This window comes from Apis laboriosa, unplaced genomic scaffold (genome assembly GCF_014066325.1).
Source record: "Apis laboriosa isolate Shangri-la unplaced genomic scaffold, ASM1406632v1 scaffold26_cov146, whole genome shotgun sequence".
Lineage (NCBI taxonomy): Eukaryota > Metazoa > Arthropoda > Insecta > Hymenoptera > Apidae > Apis > Apis laboriosa.
The window spans coordinates 5445943-5470784 of NW_025222592.1; the positions used below are offsets into that span (position 1 = coordinate 5445943).

Sequence of the window (24842 nt, forward strand, 5' to 3'; positions counted from 1 at the left end):
GAAGTGCATTTAAGCGTAATTCTTATCGTTTCTATTATAGTAGAATTCGCATTGCACGAGAGATTGTATGTGAAAATAAACGATTAAAAATAACACTTTAATTAATCCCATTATCTGTAGGAAAAATATTTTCCGTCATTGATTGATAATAAAGTTTGAGTATAAAATAGTGGAAGCGTTTTTCGAACGTATATTTATTTTCCTCGTAAACACAGTGGAATCCATATCGTCGATTTCATTTTTGAATCGCATTCGCTTTCGCTCCGATTAACCGTATCGATATACCGTAACATAACTTTCAACCTTGATCGAGACTTTCCACATAACCGGAATTAAATGCACTTGAAAATGCACTTAACGATTAAAGTAAGTTAAAAACGAAGCAAAACGATATTTGTCGATCAATCGTACGTAAATTTTACTTAAAAAAAAAAAAAAAAATCCAATCATATTCCAATTCTCTACAATAAATTTAATATCACAATCTGATCATAATTCGATAATTTTAATTCCATCCCAACGTCATTTCCTGTAATACAACGTAAGAGCAAATTCCGCGACTCTCGACGAAGAATTTCTTACGTTTTCCATTAAACCATAAAAAAACAATTATTCGTTTAATTGAAAAATTAATTCAAATTGGAAGGCGTGAAGTTGGAAACGAGGGAAGATATCTAATCTAATTGTCGATGCAAAGGAAGAAAGCGATGCGATTTAAAATGGCAAGACCGCGCCGTCTGAGAGAAGTTTTATACCGGTTTCGGTTTCACTTGAACCAGACACGAGAAACTCGATGACTCGTGTGATTGATGAGGATCAACGGTATGAAAAGAAAGAAAAAAAAAAGCATAAGAACGTGAGGAGACTGAAACAAAAAGTTGTCCAGCGTATAAATCTGTGAAGCATTGCGAAAACGATTAATAAAAAAAAACGTAACTCTATTTTCACTTCTCGTGAGTTCCTCGATGGAAATTTTAAAATATTTCTTTTATGCAGAAAAACGTGGCCCCATGAAATGATTCAAGATGATTTTACGATTGTTTCTAGAAAGTGGTCATTCACTTTTATATATTAAATATAAATAGTCACTATCATTTCATTACTGAATAAAAATTTCTGCAATTCATGCATACATAAATACATATGTTTTATAAGTTTGTCGTGTCTTTTTGGAATAAAAATTCAGTTTCGCAAGCATTGAAGATTACTTTATAGGGGAAAGATACATCATCACAAGGGTGTGAATATGTTTGAGAATATTTATATCGAATGCAATTCATAGAATCTAATGAAAGATAATTTTCGAATGAAAAAATTAGAAATATGATTTAATCATTCAATTTCTGAGAGCAATTTCAATTTTGTTCAAATACGAGTTGCTCGATTCGAGAAAATTCTCTGTTCCATCGTAAACATTTCCGTGACAATAATCCGTGGCAAAGGTATTCTAGAATTATTTCTTTGGGAACAAAACAATTTTACGAGTCGAATAATAAATGCCTGTACGTTTCCGTACTCTTGGATCCTGTCGAACTGATTCTCATGAAAAATGGTCGTTTACACGGTGGATAATTATCACAAGTTGGAAATTGCAAGTCTATAAAGATCTATCTGGTCGGACGGGCGAAAGTCATCCACCGTGTATAAATAATACTGGAACAGCATCCGCTTGGATTCAGTGCACTTTGATCACGGCTAGAAAAATCATGGGACGACTGGTTGGTATTTTTGAACCCTTAATCTTTTAGCTTCATCGGCTTGATTCTTCCTCCTTTCATAAAGATGAATTTTAAGAGTTATAGGTGAAACATATTTTCCAACTGGTTTATATACTAAAATATATTACGTCGTAATTATAGGCATTACTTAATATCGCCAATAAGTAAAAAAGTAGATAATTTAGAGGATACTAAATCAATTTCGTTTCCCGATTCCCATCCATTGATTATATAATTGAATCATTCGTACGTCTCTTTCATCTCTTCCTTTCATCTATTCCACGTGAATGTTTTTTTTCTCTGATTAATTTTTATCCGATTCTCGTAGGAGCAAAGTGTCATCACGTTGTTATGTCTCTCCATGGTCGTGACGTGTACGGCAACTCGAAAAGAGGATCTCGAAAGGGCAGCGGAGCTGGCTGTGGAAAAAGCAGCGGAAAGGGCTGCGGAAAGAGCAGTGGAGAAAGCGTTGGAAAGCGGAAACACCACCACCGAGTCGAAGATCGTTCGAGAATCTTACTCCAACAAGAGAAAAGTTCCTCACCGTGAGTTCAATTACGACAATCGTTCTTCCTCGTCGATGGAAGAAGAACCAGAAAACGATACCGAAGATTGGATCAGATATTTTAAAAGATTCGAATCCAAGTCTTTCAAAGAATGGCCGAATACACGCGGAAACGAAGAAGATTGGAGAAGATTCCCAAGGAGCAATATCTGGCAGGAACCAGTGATAACAGTTAAGAAGAAGATTCCGGTACCGGTGCCCGTAGAGAAAAAGATACCGTATATTGTGTATAAACATGTACCGTACGAAGTCAAGGTACCGGTACCACAACCGTACACGGTTGAGAAAAAAGTACCGTATCCAGTAAAAGTGTTCGTGAACGTACCCGTCGAGGTGCCAGAACCGTACACCGTGGAGAAGAAAGTACCCTACGAGGTGAAGGTGGATCGGCCGGTACCGTACAAAGTGGAGATACCTGTCCCACAACCGTACACGGTTGAGAAAAAGATACCGATAGAGGTGAAGGTACCGGTACCGCAGCCGTATACCGTCGATAAGACAGTGCCCTACGAGGTCAAAGTACCGGTTAAGGTACCGCAGCCCTACGAGGTGGAAAAAAAGGTGCCCGTACCGGTCAAGGTAGTCGTGAATCGACCTTATCCAGTGCCAGTGCCTAAACCATATCCCGTCGAGGTCGCCAAACCGTATCCAGTTCCTGTGGCTAAACCGTATCCCGTTCAGGTTAAGGTACCGGTCGATAAGCCTTTCCCTGTACCGATTGAGAGGCCGGTACCGGTGCCGGTAAAGGTACCTGCACCGGAACCATATACAGTGGAGAAACCAATCGAAGTGGAGGTAAAGAAACATTATCCCGTTCAGATTAAAGTGCCCGTAGACAAACCGTACGAAGTGTACGTGCCGAAACCAGTACCGATATCGATAGAGAAACCATTCCCTTATTGGGTTCAGGTACCGGTACGAGTGAATCTCGATTGGAAGGGAGTTAAATCTGAAAAATGGAACGACAAAGAAGACCTTAATACGAATGATAATGTTCACGAAGTTAACGATGAAAATTCGGATAGATCTCGAACAAGATCGGATTAGAAATTAAACGAACTCACGATTATGATTGTTATATTATTATTATTATTATTATTATTATTATTATTATTATTATGCATGTTATTATCGTGTTTTATTTATTTCAATTGATTTCTGACATCTTGACTCTCGAGATATTTCGAAGATATTTAGGATTTTTATCTTTAAAAATATTTCTAGTTTGTAAAACTAGAAATGTATTATGATAAAATGGTGATAATTTTTGTTTAATGTATTTCTACTGTTATATAAGTCGTATTTCTCATTTTTTCTCCACGATGGTTTTTCCCTATTCATATAATAGTATATGAATAATTAATTATCTATAAATATAAATATAATATAAATACATTCCATGCGATTGCATGAGTTTCCCACGGAAAACTCGTTGATCGTTAATCGATATGCGTATTCCTCGAATAGTTTTTCTTTTTTTCTTTTTTTAGAACACGCCTCGATCAATATTTTATTTGCAAATTCCTCATTTTATCGCGTACGATGGAGTCACTGATGCACTTTTTTTTTTTAATCATAAACAAAGCGAATATCTCCAAAAAATAATCCAATTATCGAACGTAAAATTATCTTCCGGTCGTAGAAAGTGATTTGTACGTGTCAATATTGATATATAATCAATTAAATCTTTCAAAATAAAAATAATAATTTACAGATTCGTTTCGGTACTTTCATCATTTATTAAAAATTAGCAAACATTTCACTTAATCTATCAATCACTAGTATCACTACGTTCCTGCAATTATATCTGCCCCGTGTTATTTCGCTTTCAAGATCGCGTAATTACTATCTAAACCCTCAATTAAAAGCCAGTAGTACGCATATATTAACATATAGATGCTACTATCATATCTGCTTTCCAGTTTTGGAATTATCATCAGGTTGGCATATACAGTGGATACGGTGGAAAAAAAAAAAACAAAATTTGATTTCCTTCGTTGTTGCATAAGCGTAAAATTCATTCCCCCCAATATATAACGGATGGCTTGTAAGTTTACCAAACGGACAATTACGGAAGCAGAACGTGTATTAAAAGAATAAGGAAGGGAAGAGAATTCGGTAAGAGTCTCTCGAATTATCCTCTCCTTTTCTCTCTACACGAGACGTAATGCAATTAACATTCATCGATGCGTTTCGAGCTCAGCATCTGCACGATCGATCTCTCAGACAGTAGTTTCATCAGTTAAGAACGGTTGCCCGAATACTCTGAATAATTCAACTTCAACTTTGTATTATTCATTTAAGATGATTTATTGGATTTTAACTCTTTCTTTTTGTAATTAACATTAGAACTAACGACCTATTATATTATGCGGATAAGATATATTATATCCACATGATTAAAATTAAAGTGGGTATTACGAGAACGATGTCTTATAAGTCTCAAGAAAGGTTAATTCGTTCGAGTTCGTGTAACCGAATGTTTTTTTTTTTTAACGTATGATGAAAGAAATGCTTTAATTTTATGCAATAACAATGAGAAAAAAAATTGTAAAACGAATTGTTAGAAATTTTAAAGAGCTATATTAAAAAGGGAAAGTGAATTTAGGAAGGGAAATGAAAGGATACTTCAAGTCTATAAAATAACAGGTTCATTTCACCTTAAATAAAATAACACGTTCAGTGTGGTTACTTCAATTCGACTAACTTGATTTCAACTTTGTGTTTACGTAAGACGAATTACCCCACTTTAATTCGTTTGAACTGTGGTAATTAGACACGAAAGAAAATGTCTTCTCTTCAACATTAATGGAAAAAAAAAAAAATAAAAGAAAAAAAAATAAAAGAAATTAAAGATTTAAAAAAAAAACGATAAAAGAGAAAGCGAATTTGGATAGCGGAATGAAAGAGTACAACTCGAATAATATAAATCACATAAATGATTTTAAGTTTCTTGAATTCAAATTGCTCGAATTCAAGCAACTTGATTAATCTGAGTAAGGCTTTACTGGCGTGATGTAAATCATATATTTTATGCCCCTTCCTCCATATCTTGTTACCACTTCCATCGCTTTTTATTTTTAGTTTTTTTTTTTTATTTCACCTTTCCACCGTGGACTCTCTTCCTCGCGTTCTCTTCGTTCCACGAAAGAGGTGGTCGCGGATTCAATCGGTGGAACGTCATTCCTGTGGGGATCCAGAAAGGAGGGGACAATCGTTTTGACGAAGAAACTTCGGAATATGGAAATGGTTGCAGGAAGAAAAAAAAACAAAAAGAGAAATTGTTCGTTCAATTTTGGAAACTTGAAAATGCGAATTCGTCAGGCCAGTGATATAGATTAGACTTTTTTTAATCCATAAATTAAAATTACAAGAAAATTACGAATTATAAGCATTGACGTAAAAGATAATGAACGATGGTAATCTTTGGAATAAAAAAAATATGACGAATCATTTTTATTTTTAGAGGATCGTTACAGGATGAAGACATTCGAGGAGTAAAAAATTCGTTAGTTAGGTGTAGGAAAATATCTTGAATATTTAAATATAGATATAAGATATAGAATATTGAAGTCAAAGAAGTTGGTAGTTCTTGGAATAAATAGATGATCGACTCATCTGTTACAAACGATTTTTAATAAGCATTAATTAGCGGAAATCGCGATGGAGGAAATCTGGATGAACAAAACATCAGGCAAACAATGTTTTTAGGGTCTAACCGGTTTAACCGTGAACATTTTCTTACTGCTGTTTAAAATAAGTAAATCAAACACTCGTTAAAAAACACCTATCCTCTGAATTTCTTCTCGAATTCTTTCAAATATAACTGACAGTAGAAAATTAAATAAAATTATATACCTCGAAAATTCAGCCTATATTTTTTCTTTAATTTATTATAACACAACCTTCTAGCATTAACCAAAAAAAAAAAAAAAAAAAAAAAAGAAAAGAATCTCTATCGAAATAATACAAAGTTGAAAGTAAATTACTCTTAATTATCACATATATCGTATCTCGCAAATCTTTTATATCTTTCATATTATCTTTCGCGCGAGATCTCTCCAATTTCTTTCCCTATTAACCCGCGTAAAGGAATCTATTTAAAATTAATCACCGTCAAACGCGTAGTATCGTTTTAATTTAATCGATGGGAAGGATAGATAGAGGCGCGGCGCTTGAGGAGGAGTGTGAGTTTCGGTAAACACTGGCACGTCTTCCGCGCGGTGAGCGTTTCCTTTCACCCTGGAAGAGAATCCCCGGCACGCCAACGGGTACGCCAATGCACATACGACGGGTTATGGAAGCAACCGGGGGCCGGGATTTAAAAAGAAAAAAAATGCTACAACGTCGCGAGCGTCGAGCGAGGGGCCCCGCTCGCTCGCTCGCATGCTCGCGCCATACGCGCGCGTGTTTCACTTTTCCGCGAACGTAGCGCGAACAGAGGGGCTGGAGACCGATCGCGACGGGGGAAAGCGGACTATAAAGACCGTGGAATCTTGGGGGGAAGTATCCAGTAAAGTCTGGACTTCGACCAGATATCGGAGTGCATCGCGAGACATGAGATATTTGGTGAGTATCGAGAGAACATCGCGCGAATATCCTTGGAAAACTTGTCCTCGTCATTTTCCAACCGTTTCCTTCGATCGAAGAAAATCGAAATTTTGAAATTGAAAAGAGTTGAAGTATCTAAGTTTCGTTAACGTCTCGTCTTCGTTTCAGTTTCATACGATATTGGTTGTTGGCCTGTTGGCCACGGCGTTTTGCGAGAAAGAGTTGGAGAGGAGCGCCGTGGAGACTCGCGGCGAGTCTAACGTAGAAAAGAGGCAAGAGAAACGGGGCCTCTCGCATTTCGAGGGTGATATCGGTGGTGGCGGCGATTACGGCGGAGGACACGAGATCGCTATATCCGGAGGAGATGGCGGTGGATACGAAGGCGGCGGTTACGGGGGTGGTGGTTACGGCGGTGGCGGTGGGTACGGGGGCGAGGAAGGTGGCAAAGTAAAGGAGATCACGATCGTGAAGAGCGTCAAAGTACCCTATCCGGTAGAGAAGAAGATCCACTACCCCGTGGAAAAGGAAATACCGTACCCGGTCAAGGTCCCCGTACCACAACCGTACCCGGTCGAGAAGAAGATCCCGGTCCCCGTCAAAGTTCTGGTCAAGGTGCCGGTCCACATTCCGCAGCCCTATCCGGTAGAGAAGACGATACCGTACCCTGTCCAGGTACCCGTGGAAAGGCCAGTGCCGTACAAGGTCTACGTGCCACAACCGTATCCGGTGGAGAAGAAGGTTCCATACCCGGTCAAGGTACCCGTACCACAGCCGTACCCCATCGAGAAGCCCGTACCGTATCCAGTCAAAGTCGTGGAGCACGTCCCCCAACCGTTCCCAGTCGACAAGCCTGTACCGTACCCGGTCAACGTGCCCATCGAACGGCCGTACCCTGTTCACGTCCCTAAACCGTATCCAGTGCCCGTGGAGAAGCCCGTACCGGTGCCTGTCGAGAAGCCTGTACCTTATCCCGTCAAGGTGCCCGTCGAAAGACCCGTCGGAGTACCTGTAGAGAAGCCAGTACCCGTCGAAGTCAAGGTACCCGTACCCGCGCCGTACCCGGTGGAGAAGCCTGTACCGGTGCCCGTGGAAAAGCCTGTACCGTACGCGGTTAAGGTGCCGATCGAACGGCCGGTAGCTGTTCAGGTCACGAAGCCGGTAGCGGTTCCGGTCCCTAAGCCTGTGCCGTATCCGGTTAAGGTACCGGTGCCCGTTCACGTGCACGATCACGGATACGGAGGAGATTCTGGGGGTCTAGAGGGTGGTTACGAGTCGAGTTACGGCGGTCATTAGAGGAATAGGGGGTATGTATCGCGAATTGGGGGTGAGCCATTCGTCACCCCCATTCGTAACTCGTAGGTTCAATCGTTTAAATTGTGTCGCGTCAACCTTTCTTCTCCCTCTTGGAGATTGATCAGAGTTTATTATTATTTCCGACGCGACGGAGGTATATTTATTTCCTAATTAATAATCATTTTCCGAAAAATATATGCATCGCTGAGCCGAATGATGGAGAGAGAGACGAGAAGGGGGACGGCGCAAGATGGACGCAAGCATATTCTCGAGTGGATCGTTCTTCGGCCAGTGATTTATTTAGAACGTAGTAGTATTATACCCTTCGATACCTGAGTACCTAAGAATATATTATATGTACGATGTATTGTACAAAAGATTCACACGAGGCGTTCGACGAGTAATTGTTAATTCGAGGACGCCCCTGTACCATGTGTCTTTCGCTTCTTTCTAATAAAACCAAAGACCAAAAATCTACGGTATTTTCGATATTTCTCCATTCTCTCCAAATCACTATCTCCAAATCACGATCCGATCGATATTCAACGAGGATTCTAATACTGTACGAATTACTCGCAATCAAAAATTCTGAATCCAGCCACATTACGTTTTCTGTCCGCTTCTAATTTCGTAAGAGCGCTTTTTCGCTTCCCGAGGAAAGCGTCGAACGCGATATCATCTTCGAATCGACTTTCGCGATGCGCGGTAACGCAACGTTACGTCCGTAACAAACGAGCCACTGTTTCCCGGAAAAGTTCGAAAGTGGCCGGCCAGATGTAAGTACGAGAATACGTTAACGCGGAAATAGACTGGTGATTAACGCGATAAAAAGTTGGCCGGCAATTATTAATCCGTAGGTAGCCGAAGAAAGAGAAACTTTCATCGAACGTGTGCACGTAACGATACAAAACGGAGGAGTCGAAAAATTTATCGAACGCTCGTCGATGAAGGCTAGGCGAACCGAGATTCGCTGACACGGAGAAAGCCTCTTTCTCTCGATGCATCGGGATGATACAACTTCAAACTTTGAATTAAGACCGATCGTGAGTGAAATCGTCCCTCTTCTTCTTAGGTGGAGAAATCCGCATATTTCCTCGATGATTTTCAATAATGTATATATATATATATATATATATTCAAAGATGTATTCAAAGACTTACCGAATGTACGGGATATTTGCAGGAACGTGATATTTAGCGCCAGGATCGAAATCGTCCTCCGATCTCAAAACAGGGGGCTTGATACCGGCGTATTGCTCCATCAACCTGTGCCAATGACAGTTGTAGTCTTCCCTGGTGACGTAACCGCGGAACACGTCCCACCGCCACCTGTCCATTACGATGCTGAACGGCAACATCACCAATTTATCCATGGCAAGAGTGAACAGGTAATTGATATCCGTTGTAGACTCGTCGATATACTTGTTACCCAAACTTAGAGTCTGAAGATGGCGAGGAGTGGCGACGCTGAGGGCCACGGCTTCACCCACGGCTTCGTGGAATCCTGCGCGAACCAAGATTTTTTTACACTGTGCGCGCGCGTGTAATTCGCGGGGAAAGCGAGGACAGTTACAGACAAATTGTCAACCGCTAAAAATCTTTCAATTTCTTTCACTCCTCGAGAGGTGAAAGACAAGGTTGTTTTTGCTATCGTAAGTCGTAACTTTCGTCGAGTGACAACTTAATCCCACCATTATCGACGATTTTCTAACTATCCAATTCGAGTGAAAAAAGGAAAAGTAAATGAAAAGTTTAAGGATTGCCATACATCGAATATTTTTCATACATGTTTTCTCTTTTCTTTTCTTCTCTTTTTCTTTTTTTATCGATCGAGCCAATTAAGTTAGGAGTTCGGTTATTTATTTATTTTAACCGGCTCGACAAATATGCAAGGTCGCAGTTATATCGTTCACGTGATTTATTTTCATAGCGTCTATTCCGTTGGGCGAACGACCGGCCGGCAGACCGGCCGGTGAAAGCGCGATTATACCATAATAAAAATATTTTAACGATCGTACAGATTGGAGAGTACTTGCACATCCACTCGGACACACCGGATCGGTGCTCGTGCGAATCCGCCTCGACCGTATCGTTCTCGCTCTCGCTTTCGCGCTATTAACCGTACAAGTCTTGTGTGGACCGTCTACCGGAAGTCGGACCCCATTCCTTACGCAACTACCGTGTATCGTCCATTATGCCATCGCGTATCGTTTCCCTTGTTTCTTATTCGTCAATCTCGTTCGTGCGTTCGTGCTTATATTTACTTCAAATTTTCCATCACTTGTGTATTTGATTTATTTCGCTCGGAGAAGAATGTTCGATATATATATCGATAGTGTTTGATTTTGGTGGTGATTGATCGATTTTCCCGAAAGAAGAGAAAGTTTATACCTATTGGTTCACTTTTTTTTTTTTTTTTAGTAATTTGTGATTGAATTTTTTTAAAATTTAAATTTATATCGTAGGAATAATCGATCAAAGGTTGGGGACGAGGCATTTATATACCTGGATTGGCGCCATCCCTGAATTCACGAGTTAATCCGCTGTATCGTAAGAAATATTCGATATGAGCCATCTCGTGATGCACTGTGATTAAATCTTTCATGGTGACTTTGGTGCACATCTTGATCCTGTAAGAAATATAAAAATTGATTTCGAAATTCGAAAGAGAATTTATTTCCATTCTTTTTTAATTAAGTAACCTGTAATCTAGACGGTTGCAGAAGTCCCAAGCGGAAGCCTGGCATATCAAAGGTCGATCTCCAGGGTCGACGATTATACTTCCGGCCCAGAATTCCGGTGGCATAGCGCTCAGGTTCAAAGATAAGTAAAATTCCTCGGCGATTCTGAACATCTCGATAGGTGTGTAACCCTAAACAAATTTTAGTCAGTTTCAATTTTAATCTCGATCAGATGAAAAAAGTAGCGTTAGAATTAATTAAAATTAATTAAATTCAACGAACGTGTTGTTGTAAGTTTTATCTCGGGAATAAATTCATGTAGAAATTCAGCATGAAAGTCTTTTGGCATAATTGAAGATAAAATAATACATAGAAGATAAAACATATAATCATAAACGATTGATGATTGTAATCGTATATTTGAAAATCAAAAAAAAAAAAAAGGCAATTGCGAAATTAAAAATTAAACTAATCTAATCTAATAATAAGTTTCACTGTAAGAATATATTTATTTGATGAATAGATTACGAATATTCGTTATGTATTTATAGAAAATTTAAATGGATAAAAATTTATAAGAGTTCAAAGTTTTATACGATCTAAGAATTTAATTCCACGTAATGAACAATAAAGGAAGAAAAATAAAAAAATTTCGGATGGAAATGAGAGAAACATTGTATTTCTCGAATCTTCACTCACTTCGCCGTTACTTTCGAATCGTAACAGGTTACTTTCGATTCTATCTGGCGCACAATGAACGATTGAATTCATTAGCCTGTCCAAGTTAATTCCACTTTGATAAGAATTATATAATATTTAATAAACTCTTACTTGGGCCTGCATTTCCTGCGTCACATCTAGATTATTTTTTCCCGGGTATGGAATCGTGATATCGATAATGTTAGTCCACGACTGAGCCCAAATATTGCCTGTTATATAATATTAATTATATTTTACAATATTTAAAAATATGACAATAATATCGATATTATGGAACATTCTAGAATTGAAATTGTATTACTACCAAGAATATGAGCTGGAAGAAGAGTATGAGTGCCGATCTTCTCGGGTCCGTACAAGTCCCTTAATTTCCTTCGAATATACGCGTGTAATTCTTCGTAAAGGGGACGTATCATTTCCCAAACTTCATCGATATCTTGTTGCAGATTGGGAGATTCGTAAGGGAACATCCAATATTCTGCCGCGTCGGTGAAATCTGTGTGATTTACAAAAAAAAAAAAAAAAAAATAATTTCTTCCAATTCTCAATTATTTCAGCCACATTTATCCAGCAGATAGATTCTAAAATCATGATACGAATCGATGCTACACAAGAAACAATTAGATATGCGAGTAATTATAAAATCAACGGGTGGAGAACAAAGGAAAAATGGTATGAATTTGTCGAAAGATTGAAAATCTCTGCACTCTGCACAATAAGTTAATTTTCAATCATACTGTTTAGTTTAGCTGCCTCATTGTTCAATGTGACAAGTTGTTGATACAGATCCTTGATCCTCATGCCGCTACGTCTTCTCCATTCCGTCCAAACATATTGCAACTCGTCCCAGTTGCGACTTTTCGCCATGATCTGCGATATATCTACGAAATAACGTAATTCAATATTATTCTTCGAACAAACAAGACTAGATATTAATCGTCGTGCAAGACGTTCAATTTATTTATACAGAATCGTATTTCAAATAAGATTCTTTAACTCGATCGATTTTCACGATACCCATAAGATTGATAGCCTCTTGTGACACGAACAACTGGCATAGTTTTAAGTTGAATAGATCTAAAGTATCCATATTTTGTTGCGAATTAGAGATAAACGAATATCAGTTGTAATGAACCATTTTATTTTGGACATTATAACAAATGTTATAGATTTAATCGTATTTCAAATAAGATTCTTTAACTCGATCGATTTTCACGATAACCATAAGATTGATAGCCTCTTGTGACACGAACAACTGGCATAGTTTTAAGTTGAATAGATCTGAAGTATCCATATTTTGTTGCGAATTAGAGATAAACGAATATCAGTTGTAATGAACCATTTTGTTTTGGACATTATAACAAATGTTATAGATTTAAGCATAAGATAATTATAAATGTAAGTTGTATGGATTCAAAACTCTATAACTCTAAGTTTCTCATAAAACGTCAAAATTGTACTAAGTATATAAATTTGATTATATAAAAATCGACATATCCTGCACAATTTTTATTTTATAGATTTTATAGGTTAAAGTTACATAATTTCAAGTTTAATTACAATTATTCAATTTTCGATATCGATTTTCCTGAGCAAAATAATCTATCTTTCTGATCTTACCCGTATCCACTTTTATTATTCATTATTATCCATAATGAATCATTATTATTCATAATGAAAATATGTTACGTGTTCGTCCTTAACCAGCGATACGTGACGAAACGATTTTTCAAAGACGTAGAAGATCATTTTTTTAAGGCAGACCATCTTTAATGAATATAATCGATGAAATCGTCGAATCTTTAAAAGTTATTTTTTTTTTTTAAATCTGCAACTCACATCATTGTTACCGATAGAATCTCGATCTTCTAGATCTAAATGAATCGCGAAGACAGAATCTTTAAAGAAGATCATAAAACTTCCGTGTTTCTGTCTCGTTGATTGTCTTTTGCGGTTTACGAGACATCGTTCATTATACGTATCTATTTGTATCCTATCTTACAACAATAAAAAAAAAAAATCGTTTCTGGATGATCTGAGAGATTAGACAGAAATTAATCCTCTTATATTTGGAAAGAGAAATGATCCGAGTAGATAGAGCTAAGAATATTTTCCATTTTCCGTCGAAACACGAACACGCGTGAAAGAAAAAGAGAAATTATAATGAATTTTCATGAATCCTCCTTCTTTTAACGCACAACGATGAAATATTTATCGTTCATTCGTGTTTACGTGTTAGAGAGGCACTTTCTTATGCGTAACAACCGCTTACGCGTATCGTGGCAATTTCGCCGACTACCAGCCGTGAAAATCGTATCGTTGTTTGTTTTTTCCTTCACGGACAATTCGAGGATATTATTCATTACCTGGATACAGCCGCAGCCCACACCGGAAGGGATCGTTGTACGCGCAAATGGTAGCCTCGTTGTACACTGCCAGCATATCGTTGATCACGCGATTGTACTGAAAAAAAAAAAAGAAGAAAAATAAGGAAGAAATGAGAAAGGAGGAAAAGTAGGAGAAAAAGGAAGGAAAGAGAAAATATTATTGGGAAAATAAATCGTAAGGAAAGAAATATAAAAAGGAAAGATGGAGAAAATTTGTGTCTCGTAGATCGTTTTTTCGTTCCCTCTTCTTTTCTTTATTGTTGAAAAAAATAAGCATTTATTATCGTTAGGAAATGAAATTTATACTTCCTATTTGAAAGAGTCTGTTACGCGACTAACTAGAAACGGAAGTGAGTGATGGAGCGAATAGATTCGATTGCTTTTTTTTCGTTTGTTATTTTTGATTTTTCTTTTTTCCCGCGGAGATTTGCGTTTTTAACGAGTAATCGAAAAGATTGTTTTATTCTTGCTATTATTCATGTTTCTTACATTCATATTTATAGACCATGAAAAAGAAACAGAGTATATTATACTATATCCTTCTTTTTATACTTTTTAAGTATGTATATTAAATTCTTCATTTTTTACACATAAAATCACTTCCTTCTTATCTATTAGAAACAATGTAGCAGATAAGAAATCAATAAAAATCGATTTATCAAATGATGATGATTTTCATGTATTAGGTAATTGTTATTTACCCTGTCCAATTGATCGGGTGGAAGAGCCGATGGACCAACCACAGACAAATATCTGAGACGTCTTCTGATCACAGGATCTCTGATATTATTTTTATCGATCCTCGAAATCAGGAACCAAGCCTGATTCTGAAAGTCTGCGTATATTCTCTGAGCTTCGAGCTGGAAACAAATATTTTTTATCTTGTTACAAATTACATGTTCAAAAAATCGATTTTGTAACATTATTTAGTTTTTATTCATCGATGATGGTATTATTTTGCAATGGAATATGCAAAGAAAGAATTCTTGTATCGAAGAGCAAGGTAGTAATCAGTGTGGAAGGCGCTTGTCCATGTGGAACTGGTTCGAAGTGCAAATCGACCAACGCCAGGTTTACCGTTACCGATAAACACAGTTATCTTCACTCTTCATAGGATTAGAGATAGACGAAGGCGTTGGAGGAAAGGAAAATACTCGAGAAAGTGGACACAGGTTTCTTTCTGGGTCATTGAGAAACGTTCAATCGTCATAGAAGAATTCTGATTTAAAAGGAAAAGTAAAATAAACGCCTAATTTTCATTTCACAGATACATATAAAGAGGAAGGAAGAAAATTCTTGAACGATTTCTTCTTCAATTTTCCTCCCCTCCCTTCCATTCCTAAACCTCTAAGAAATAAAATCATCTTTTCGAAAATCATTTTGTACATTTATTACATACATATTAAAATTAAACATATTAAAATTATCGAAGAATTACTTCGAGGTAAAAAAATTAATTCATTAATAATATTTTGGTAAAAATAAATTCCTTTCCATAAATTCAACAGATCTCTGTTAGAAACCAGTACATATTCAAATTCTTGAACATAGAATTAAGCAACATCGAAGAAAATCTCATGCCTTCGACATCGTCTCGATACACGAGTTTCCCCAAGTATTCGAAGAATAACGAAGGAAAAGAAGAAGAAGAAGAAAAACGAAGACACGGCTATTATCATTAGCATCACGCGACTAACATAGCGGATTTCGCGTTGAAGGCTGAACATTTCCATTCCAACTTGGACTGATGTTCCGTTGCGAAATCATTTGGGATACACCGATGCCACAATGGGAGCCGGTGGGAATATTTCCCGCGAAGGTGTTCGGCCCCTAAGCGGACAACAAAGGCCGGCCACCGAGGAAACGTGCACGCGAAATCGCGATTCTCCGCGATCTGACAGCCGCGATGACGTCTCTCACGGAGCGGGTCGAGGTCTCAGTGTCATCGAGCAACATCGAACGATCGCGGTGCACGCTGTTGGAATACACGATTTTAGGACACGGAGGATACGTCTTAACTTATTATGTCTAACTCTTATGCCTGATCTTGAGAAAAGGGTATGTTCGAACGTGAGAATTTTGTAATTGATTGTGTCGATTATTGAAGATATCTTGAGAAATTTGGAATTATTTAATCGTGTGGATTATCGAGATAAATGGTTTCGAAATATGAAATTTCCAAATTAAACGTTTCGTTAAGCGACGAGGATAATTAAGTCCGTGGACAGACGAAGAGGCTCGTTAGTTTATGAAGTCGATTGAATTAATTCCAACTGAATTCATTGCGGTAAATTGGTGACTTTCGGAATGGAAAGGAAGAAAGTTGAATGATAACGGATCCGATGATAAACCGAATCTCGTACTTTTTACCGAAACTCGAAAATTGTTATCGCATATGCGGGTGTTTCGGTCACGAATTCGTGGAAATTGTAACTTAAATTCCACATGGATGGAATTTTAAATAGAATTGAACAATATGCCGGTGAATATTTCGCATACTCACCGCCTGTATCTGAGTGTATTCGTTCACGTCCGTTTCGTAGGACCATTGCGCAGCCACGTTTGCGCTGCATCTCTCGGTACCAAGGAAGTCCAATCTGGCTAAAATGTCTTGCAACTCGCCTTCCGTAGGTGGAAGTCGCCTGCCAAAATTATCGCGAGAATTTTCATTCAACGACGGTATATCCAGCTGACCGTGAACCAAGGAAAATAAACCGAAAAGAATCCAAGAAGGCATCATCTGAAAAATATAAGAAGAAAAAGTTAGAAACAATCGTGGCTCCATGTCCACGAGCACAAATTTCTTTCATATTTCTTCCTAATGTGTTCCCATCGATCGCTATTACGCCGATGGAAGATATTTGTGGCGCCAATATCGAGCGTATATATCGATAGATATACGTCAATAAAAATAAACTGTTCCCTTCAATGTTACACGCGATTCGTTCCCTTTTCCGTTTCAAAAATATATCGAGGACAATGAACCTTTCCTGATAATTCTTTAAAAATTTGAAAATTTGACTCCAAATCAATTACTCAAACCGATAAATATGCCAATTGCGCGATTCGAAATAACGAGAAATAACAGATGAATTTGAAGATCATTAGTCTCAATGGTAGATATTACATTGCTTTCGTAAATCATGCCCAGCGCGTTGCATTACGAGCGAAACGTGCAATTTACGTGCAATTGATTTGTCGACTTCTTGGTTATTACGTCTTCGCGTTACGTATTTCCTCCTTTCAGCATGAAAGGCTATTCATGCAGAGTAGTGGGTCATCTACGATCGCGCACCGATCCTGCAACCTTGAATGTTTGATCCTCGAGCACGATTGCGATGCAATTTAATCGACTCGTGAGAAACTTGCTATATATACATATCTTAATCACGGATTTCTCAATTGGTAGCCTCCATTCAATTCTAGTATTTTTTTTATTAAATTTATACACACACTTCTATTAAGACGAATCTTCGCTTTAAAAAAAAAAAAAAATCTCATTATCCATTGGAAAACGTATACCTTAGAAGAATTGTATAATTCCACCACATCAAATCTTAAGAAAGAAATTTAAACTTCAAATCTATGCACTTTCTCTCTCTCACAACAACAAACTCATGAAACTAACTCCAATTAACAGATTCACCGACCCGTACGATCAACCCCTCCCCAAATTTCCATTTTCCTATTCACGTGCAACACTTTCACCCTCCTACAGAAACCTTCTTCCACATCCTCCAACGTTCCTCCAATCCGAAACGTTGTCAATAATTCATTGGCGAAGTCATCGACGACAATTCTCGATTCGAAGAGGAAGAGACTTACTACTACCGATCTTTTCATCCCCTTAGCGGCCGAACGTTGCACGTAATTTCTCTTTTTGGGGCCGTCGTCGATCTCAACGATTCTGGACAATGAGACGCGGCGATGATTGTTGTTGACGAGCGGCAGTTTCGTTCTGCCGTTGCTAAAAGCCTCGTGGCCGACGCCAAGTGTACATTTATCCCTGCGAAGCAGTTCGACCACGGGGGAGGTCATCCGTGGCGAGAGGTGGGGATCCGCGTGTGCACACCTTGGTGTGTCGTCGTCGCGTCGAGGATGTCTCGATTCGTGGACAAGCGTGGGAGGATGGAATTGGGCCTTGGGAAAAACGGTAGAAAAAGAGATGACATTTCTGCCAATGATAAGATCGAGCTCGTGAAAACGGTCCATCGTTTCGGTGGAACACAATCGATAAGAAAGAAACTTAACGCGTTGATTAATGCAATGGAATGTTAGAATGTTTCGCAGTATTCGTTTTTGTCACTGACTATCGTGATTCTGAACCAAGAAGAAGAAGAAGAAGAAGAAGTGAAACTGAAAAATTTAACATTTGAGATCAGGGCACTCGTATTCATTTTTCTTACCGATCGCAATGAATTTTTTTCTCATGATAATATAGTTTCAGTTGCAGATTGAGGATAATATTGATTTATGAGCCTGAGTTTACGATACGGACTGAAATCATCGGCACGAATCCGTTCAGATCAAATAGGTCAGAGTTTTTGTCGCTCTTTTTACTCCGAATGACGTTTGTTTCTTCTAATGCATAATAGTTATATATATATTTTTTTCCTTCGTATTATTTTTAAAACCTTCATTTAAATTGACCACCATTCGTTATTTTTTTTCCTTTTTCAAGTAATTGAAAATTACATTAAGAGAAGAGGTTCGTTGACTCATATGGAAATCTCATACGAGGCACGTCGATTAAGAAGAAATTCGATGGAGGGACGTTGCTACGACGAAAACAGGCCAGTGAGAAGGCTACGGAGGAATCAACCTGCTGGTCGATTACGAAAGCTCCAAGCTCTCACGTTGACAACCGTCCTCCTACACGTCGTCGACCTCTCTCTCTCAATGAGCCTCATTGTCTGGGAGCCGGGCACGCGCCTCTTTTGCATCTTGTAACAATTTTTACATTCGTCCTTCAGCTTTGTCGGGCCATTGCATCGATCGTTTTCATCTCGAAGGATCGATTAAAAAGACTCGTCTTTTGATAAATCAGAAAATTTTGGAAAATTTATTAATCTTTGTGAGAAGACCACTCGTCAACGAAAGGGTTTCGCTGTGATTATTATAGTAATCGATCAAAATTGATAGAAGATGGGATGGATGGAAGATAGATCGAGACACCTGAATGATGGATGACGGGGGTATAATAGATGTTATTCTCGATAGATTAAGGGATGTTTGAAATGGAACGATAAGAATTGTCGTTTATTTGATTACGAAACGCGTTACAAAGGAAGTTACAGAAGTGTTAGGAAGAAGTGACTATTGAAAAATATTGACGATAAAAAAAAACTAATAACACGATTTGCATATGAAACATCAATCGACGAATTCTATGAAAGTGGAAAAAAAAAAAAATGAGTCGATTCACGCGAATGATTCATCGCTATCCGCATGCCTAATTACGCAATTATCTTTGAGAGAGAATCTGATCGGTGTTGCTTCCTGCTTCGACTATCTGTACCTCCCTGAGAATTCTTAAACACCATTGTGTCACCGTCGCATCAGCCTTTAATTGAAATCGTGACTCATAATTTTGCAAGTTTTTAATAAACGTTGCAATGGTCGTGAGAAGTCGACAGGGTTGAAATTGCACGTTTAATACTCATTGTTCGACAGTCGTTTTTCGACTCGTGATTAATCTTCCTCCGTTTCTATTTTTCTTCCTTTTTTTTTTTTTCAAGCAGACGATGATTCAGTATTTTTAATGATATGAGATAATCGCTGTGAATTGGTATTATGTCTAGTTGACATAAAATTAATCGTAAAGATTCGAGTTTATTACAATTTTTAATAATTGTTAATTTAATTTAAATTCCTCTTTATAGGAAACCAATCACTCGATATTACATATCTTTATTGCCAATCAATTCCAATCGTGATTCGATCACAATTTTGTAAATAATATGATAAAAACCGTGGGAAACAAACCGCGGAGAAAAATGAATGATTAGTATTAATCGCGAGCATTTGTTCAAGGTGATCGCCATGCACTCGTTTTCATCGATCGTGAAACGTGCGTCCACATGCGTGACGCATCATCTTGACGGAGATTAAACCCGTAGATCGGCAAGAAATCCGATAAACAACCGCACCCTGACGAGGATAGTCTCACGATGATTTGAAAAACGGCTAACATCTATCGTATATAGCACGTCAGACCTTGAATCACTGTTGGCGAAGTTTTGCTATTCGTGTATACGTTTTATTCCATATATAATTGAGCTAGTTGCTTGCGCAACGCGGGAATTGTAAAATTGTTATAAATAAGTTTTGTTTCCGAGCGAGAAAATAATTTCATTTATGCCGATTCTAAATTCTATCTTTTTCGTTGCGCTTTGCTAAAATGATTCGTATTAATAAAAAATAAGATCTATTCTACGATTTTCAATCTTTCGTTTTGTCCAAGAGATGGAAAAATAGATTCTATTTAATTCCTTCAATTGTTCACTGTTCATTCGAAGAAGGAGAGCGATATTTAAGGATTTACAACAGGTTTCGAAAAATACAAGATCACGTATCGCGCGCACGTAACCAATTACCGGGGTCTTCGCAAGCGAAATTGAATTAACGCGGAGAAGGAATTAACGAAACGCAAATTCAGGCCTCAATGCCGCACCAGAAGCGGTAACGCAATATCGTGGTTTTTACTTTAAAAGCGCGCCTCGTGTTCTCCCAGCACAACTTCGACAATGCTAATCCTGTCAAGAGATAAAAGGTACACTGGTCCCACGCACTGGCCCCAATTCTGGGTTCAAGTACGCTACCGTTTACGAGACGCATCCATGCGTTTCTTCGACTTTTTTTTGTCCGTAGTTGATACATCTTTGCGTGTATTATCCTTTTCGAATTAAAACATATAAAGATAGAACTCTACTTACTTAGGTTTTATTCATATAAAACAGAAGGATTTTTCATTTATATTTAAATTGGAATTGAGGTTTTGAATTTGATCGTATTTCTAACGAATCTCTATATTATATCTTGTGATCTCTATATTATGAATATATTTTCTAAAGAATCTTTGATTTTTGATCTTATTCTTTTTTTTTTTTATCACTTTTTATTTTTCTTATTTCATTATTCGTTTCTTCGTTTGAAAATCAAAGTTATACGACATAAAATAGGTCTATTTGCGAAACAAATTATGCAAAGAAGGAATCATAAGATTTACCAACTAACAATTTAAATATTTCCACTTTAAGTAACAATAATAAAGTGATACGTAACATTTATATTTACACAGGACAGAAAAGATTGAGCTTTAATTAACGAGCTAACTAATATAATATAATATATACGTTTGTTGACGAATGCAATATAATACAATACATATATATACAATAAAAAAAAATAATCTTCATGATATTTCCTCAACATCCACATTTCCTTAATGTTATCTACGTTACCATCGAATCTTCATCTAAATTTACTTTTTACATTCACCTCTTTCGATATACACACGATTGCAAATCATCGTGTATCTTTCACATTGCACTGTAACTACGAGTCACAATACGAAGACAGAAAACGGCGATTGTCAGCGTTAGGACAAGGCAACCGATGAAACGTGGGAAAACGGTGATACGTGTTACCGGTATTACGCGAGCACGCTCAAGAATTATTCAAAATGCAACGTTATGAAGACGGCAAGGCCGAATCGACTAAATGATTGAATCCTTTTTATCGATCAGTCAGTTTGGGTGAAGGTTAACGACGCGTTCGCGGAAATGGAAAAACGAAGAGAAGAAAAGAAGCTCGTAATCAGGATTAAAATTCAATGTGGTAGACTTAATTGTAAAAAAAAAAAAATATTTGAACATTTTTAATGAAAAATGAAAAAAATGATCTTTTTGATTGCATTTCATCTCTGTTCGAAAATTAAATAAAATACATTATACCTTTGGACGAGTTGTAACTTCTGAATATTTTGTTTCATAGCCGAATCGTAATACGACACTTGACAAGATAATTTAATAACTTGAACTTCGTTGACGCTTGAATAATGATACCAAATAATGACTGTGTCTTTTTACTCTTTACTCTTCTATCTGGCAAATCGATGTAAGGATTAAATTCATAAAAGACATTTTTTCTTTTAAAGGAATGAAGAACTTTTACTTTTAGTTAATTTTTCTATGATAACAAAGTGGAGACCGTATCTTTGCCATTTCGTGTATCGCGCAATGCTCCAGTGTGCACGACTTTTTTGTTCTATGCTTGACAGTTTTCACTATGTTTTCACTACGCAGTCATTAAACGTGATTGCATATTCTCGTTTATGTCTGTTTCGAATCGTGATGATTGGGCAATCTTCAATCTTCTTTTCCCCATATAAAATAAATACCAATATAAATTTAGAAAAATATGATTAAAATATGAATCATGGACAGTATTAGAAACGCATATAAAACGCTTGTAATAATATAAAATACCGCAATTAGTTTTATCTTTGAAGATTGACGATACGAAGTCGGTAAATACAATTAGAATAATTATTTTTGTTCGTCGATCAATTATCAATAGAAGAAAAATCATCATTTACAATGTGATTAATAGTTAATTAGAGTGATTACTTACCATTAATACGATCATTTATAAAGGAAGAATCATGGAATAAGAATGTAGATGTTATGTAAAGAAAACCATAAAACTTCGATAAAGAAACGGAAGAGATAAATAGCCGTTTTATTGAATACTTTTGATTCGATCATTGCCCTCATTTTTTCCATTGTGTTATCTTTTCTACGTCGCTTTTAAACCATTGTCTGTGAAGACATGTATTCAATACATTTTTACATTATTTCATAATACTTCTTCCTGTCTATATATTTTTCTTTCTTCGAGTTTTCAATGTAAGTCGTTTTATTTTTGACAAGTCACAATAGAATAGAGTGTTTCTGAATGATTATCATCCAAATCGTTGGTTGCAAGGATATCTATTTCTTGATTCTTAATTACTCAGATGTGGTAATTAGAAATTCTTTTAGTTGTGATATGAGAATAAAAGTAATTATACATATGTATAATTATTCCATTACTGGATGAACAAAAAATGAAATAGTATTACGAACACGAGCATAATAGTAAAAATATAAATATCTTAACGATCTAACAATTATTCATGAATGTTATATAATGCAGTTTAGAAAAAATTTCATTGTATTATTTTTAATCATGTGGATTTTAATTAAATTTATCTATGTTATAATAATCTTTAATTTAAATTATAGTGTGAAATAATCATATGACAATTGGAATGACTGGAAAACTGTCATTATTCTTTCTTCTGCATTAAATTAAAATATATATTTATTTATAATAATTTTCATTCTACAGGAAACTTCCAAAATTAACAAAACTATAATTTATTATAGTATATACATATATGGAATTGTAACAGAAAATTATATTCTAAATTGAATAATTTTTCGTTATTTTCTGAAAACTGCATATAAATTTTTGAAATTTAGAAATGTGAATATTTTTTCATGAAAAATCACTCGTGGAAAAATAACTGTTTTGAATTCCAAGATATCAAATTATGTACTCTGTTGTTCACCAATCACGTACGCCTATTATTTGTTACATGAGATCATGTTGTTATACAAAGAAGTTTCACTTGGAACATAGTCCAGGAAGTGAAAAGAAAAGTGAAGAGAGAGGTAAAATCGTTAAAATATGTACTTTTATTTCTTTATATTTAAAATCATATTTAATTATTTGGAAATTTAATATATTCTTCTATTTCAGTGAGATTTAAATTCAGAATTTCAGAAGAGATTTAAAATTGCACATTTAAACAATGCAATGAATATTCTTCAATGTATACATGAGTATTATATCTGTAAAAAAACTGTTTTCAATAGAAGTCTTCTTTATGTGCTGTGGATAAGAAAGAAATGCTATCTTCATAGAATTTTTTTAACAAATAAAGAATAGAATAAACGTGACATCTTACGGGAAATATACAATTTATATTAGAAATTCTGTATTACCGACTTCAGGAAAAAAGAGGATAGTTTTTTCTACTTTTCGAATTTACGTTAATGTAAATGCATACAATTTATTATTTAAATAATAAAAATACAGACAGTAAAAAACCTGTAAAAAAATATGTATTATAATTTTTAAAAATAAAAATAAAAATGTTATCATTAATTTTATAAATTATAAATTGACATAAAATATAATTACATGTGTAGCCAATTAATATTATTGGCTATAAACTTTATAATCGTATCAGGAATACGATTATGAATTATATAGTAAATAATAATGATTCTTTAAATTTGACTACATAAAGAAAAGTGAAAAATTTAATGAATTTTTGAATTTAACAAAATATAAAAATATCTTACCTAATTTCAAATTTACTTAATATCATCTAATTTATCTTTTACCAAATCAAATTTAAAATATTTCTAAACTTTTACAATTTTCATTTTCTATTCTTGCATATTTTTTTTCTATATATATGCTTACAATAAATTTAAAATTTCTCAAAATAATAATATGTAGATATTGAAATCCTAATAAAATAATCTCAATAAAATTAAAAAGAAAAGAAAAAACATTGAAATACAAGTATCTTTTGATTCACATGAATTATGCAAGACTTTCTGAAACAAATAAGACTACAAATATTAATAAAATAAAATACTAAAATATGATTACGATTCCAATATAATTATTAATAATTGACAGAAATATTATATTCTCCTGAAAATGCATTGAAATTTGTATACGCAACAGCAATAACCAGTGCAAACTTCTTGATTGCTGTCGTATAATCACCTTTGTATGTAGCTTATTCAGCTACGTCAAGTGATTCAGGAACTGAAATTTCCACAAAATCTCAGTGGAAGAAAATT

The 24842-nt window shown here is 36.0% G+C and overlaps 3 protein-coding genes across 4 annotated transcripts in view; 2 read left to right on the forward strand and 1 right to left on the reverse strand.

Annotated features, from left to right (window-relative positions):
* The window catches only part of LOC122713950 (angiotensin-converting enzyme-like), a 43914-nt gene extending 25947 nt beyond the window's left edge, over positions 1-17967 (reverse strand). The window contains exons 1-10 of one of the 2 annotated variants that reach the window (XM_043934799.1): positions 17743-17967; positions 16418-16654; positions 14616-14774; positions 13894-13990; positions 12265-12408; positions 11832-12023; positions 11639-11736; positions 10829-10998; positions 10632-10756; positions 9288-9630 (exon numbers count right to left, since the gene is read on the reverse strand). In XM_043934799.1, coding sequence (XP_043790734.1) covers positions 9288-9630; positions 10632-10756; positions 10829-10998; positions 11639-11736; positions 11832-12023; positions 12265-12408; positions 13894-13990; positions 14616-14774; positions 16418-16654; positions 17743-17952 — 1775 coding nt within the window. In that variant the 5' untranslated portion in view covers positions 17953-17967. Of the gene's footprint in view, positions 1-9287; positions 9631-10631; positions 10757-10828; positions 10999-11638; positions 11737-11831; positions 12024-12264; positions 12409-13893; positions 13991-14615; positions 14775-16417; positions 16655-17739 lie in introns of both variants that reach the window. The other variant, XM_043934798.1, reaches the window with a different exon arrangement.
* Positions 1497-3330, forward strand: LOC122713951 (titin-like). Its single transcript, XM_043934801.1, has 2 exons — positions 1497-1718; positions 2047-3330. The coding sequence occupies exons 1-2, from the start codon at positions 1497-1499 to the stop codon at positions 3328-3330; spliced, it is 1506 nt and encodes a 501-aa protein (XP_043790736.1).
* LOC122713953 (repetitive proline-rich cell wall protein 2-like) lies at positions 6825-8559 on the forward strand. Its single transcript, XM_043934803.1, has 2 exons — positions 6825-6852; positions 7003-8559. Exons 1-2 carry the CDS (start codon positions 6841-6843, stop codon positions 8125-8127), a joined length of 1137 nt encoding a protein of 378 aa, XP_043790738.1. The 5' UTR covers positions 6825-6840; the 3' UTR covers positions 8128-8559.
* Positions 17968-24842: the final 6875 nt, after the last annotated feature.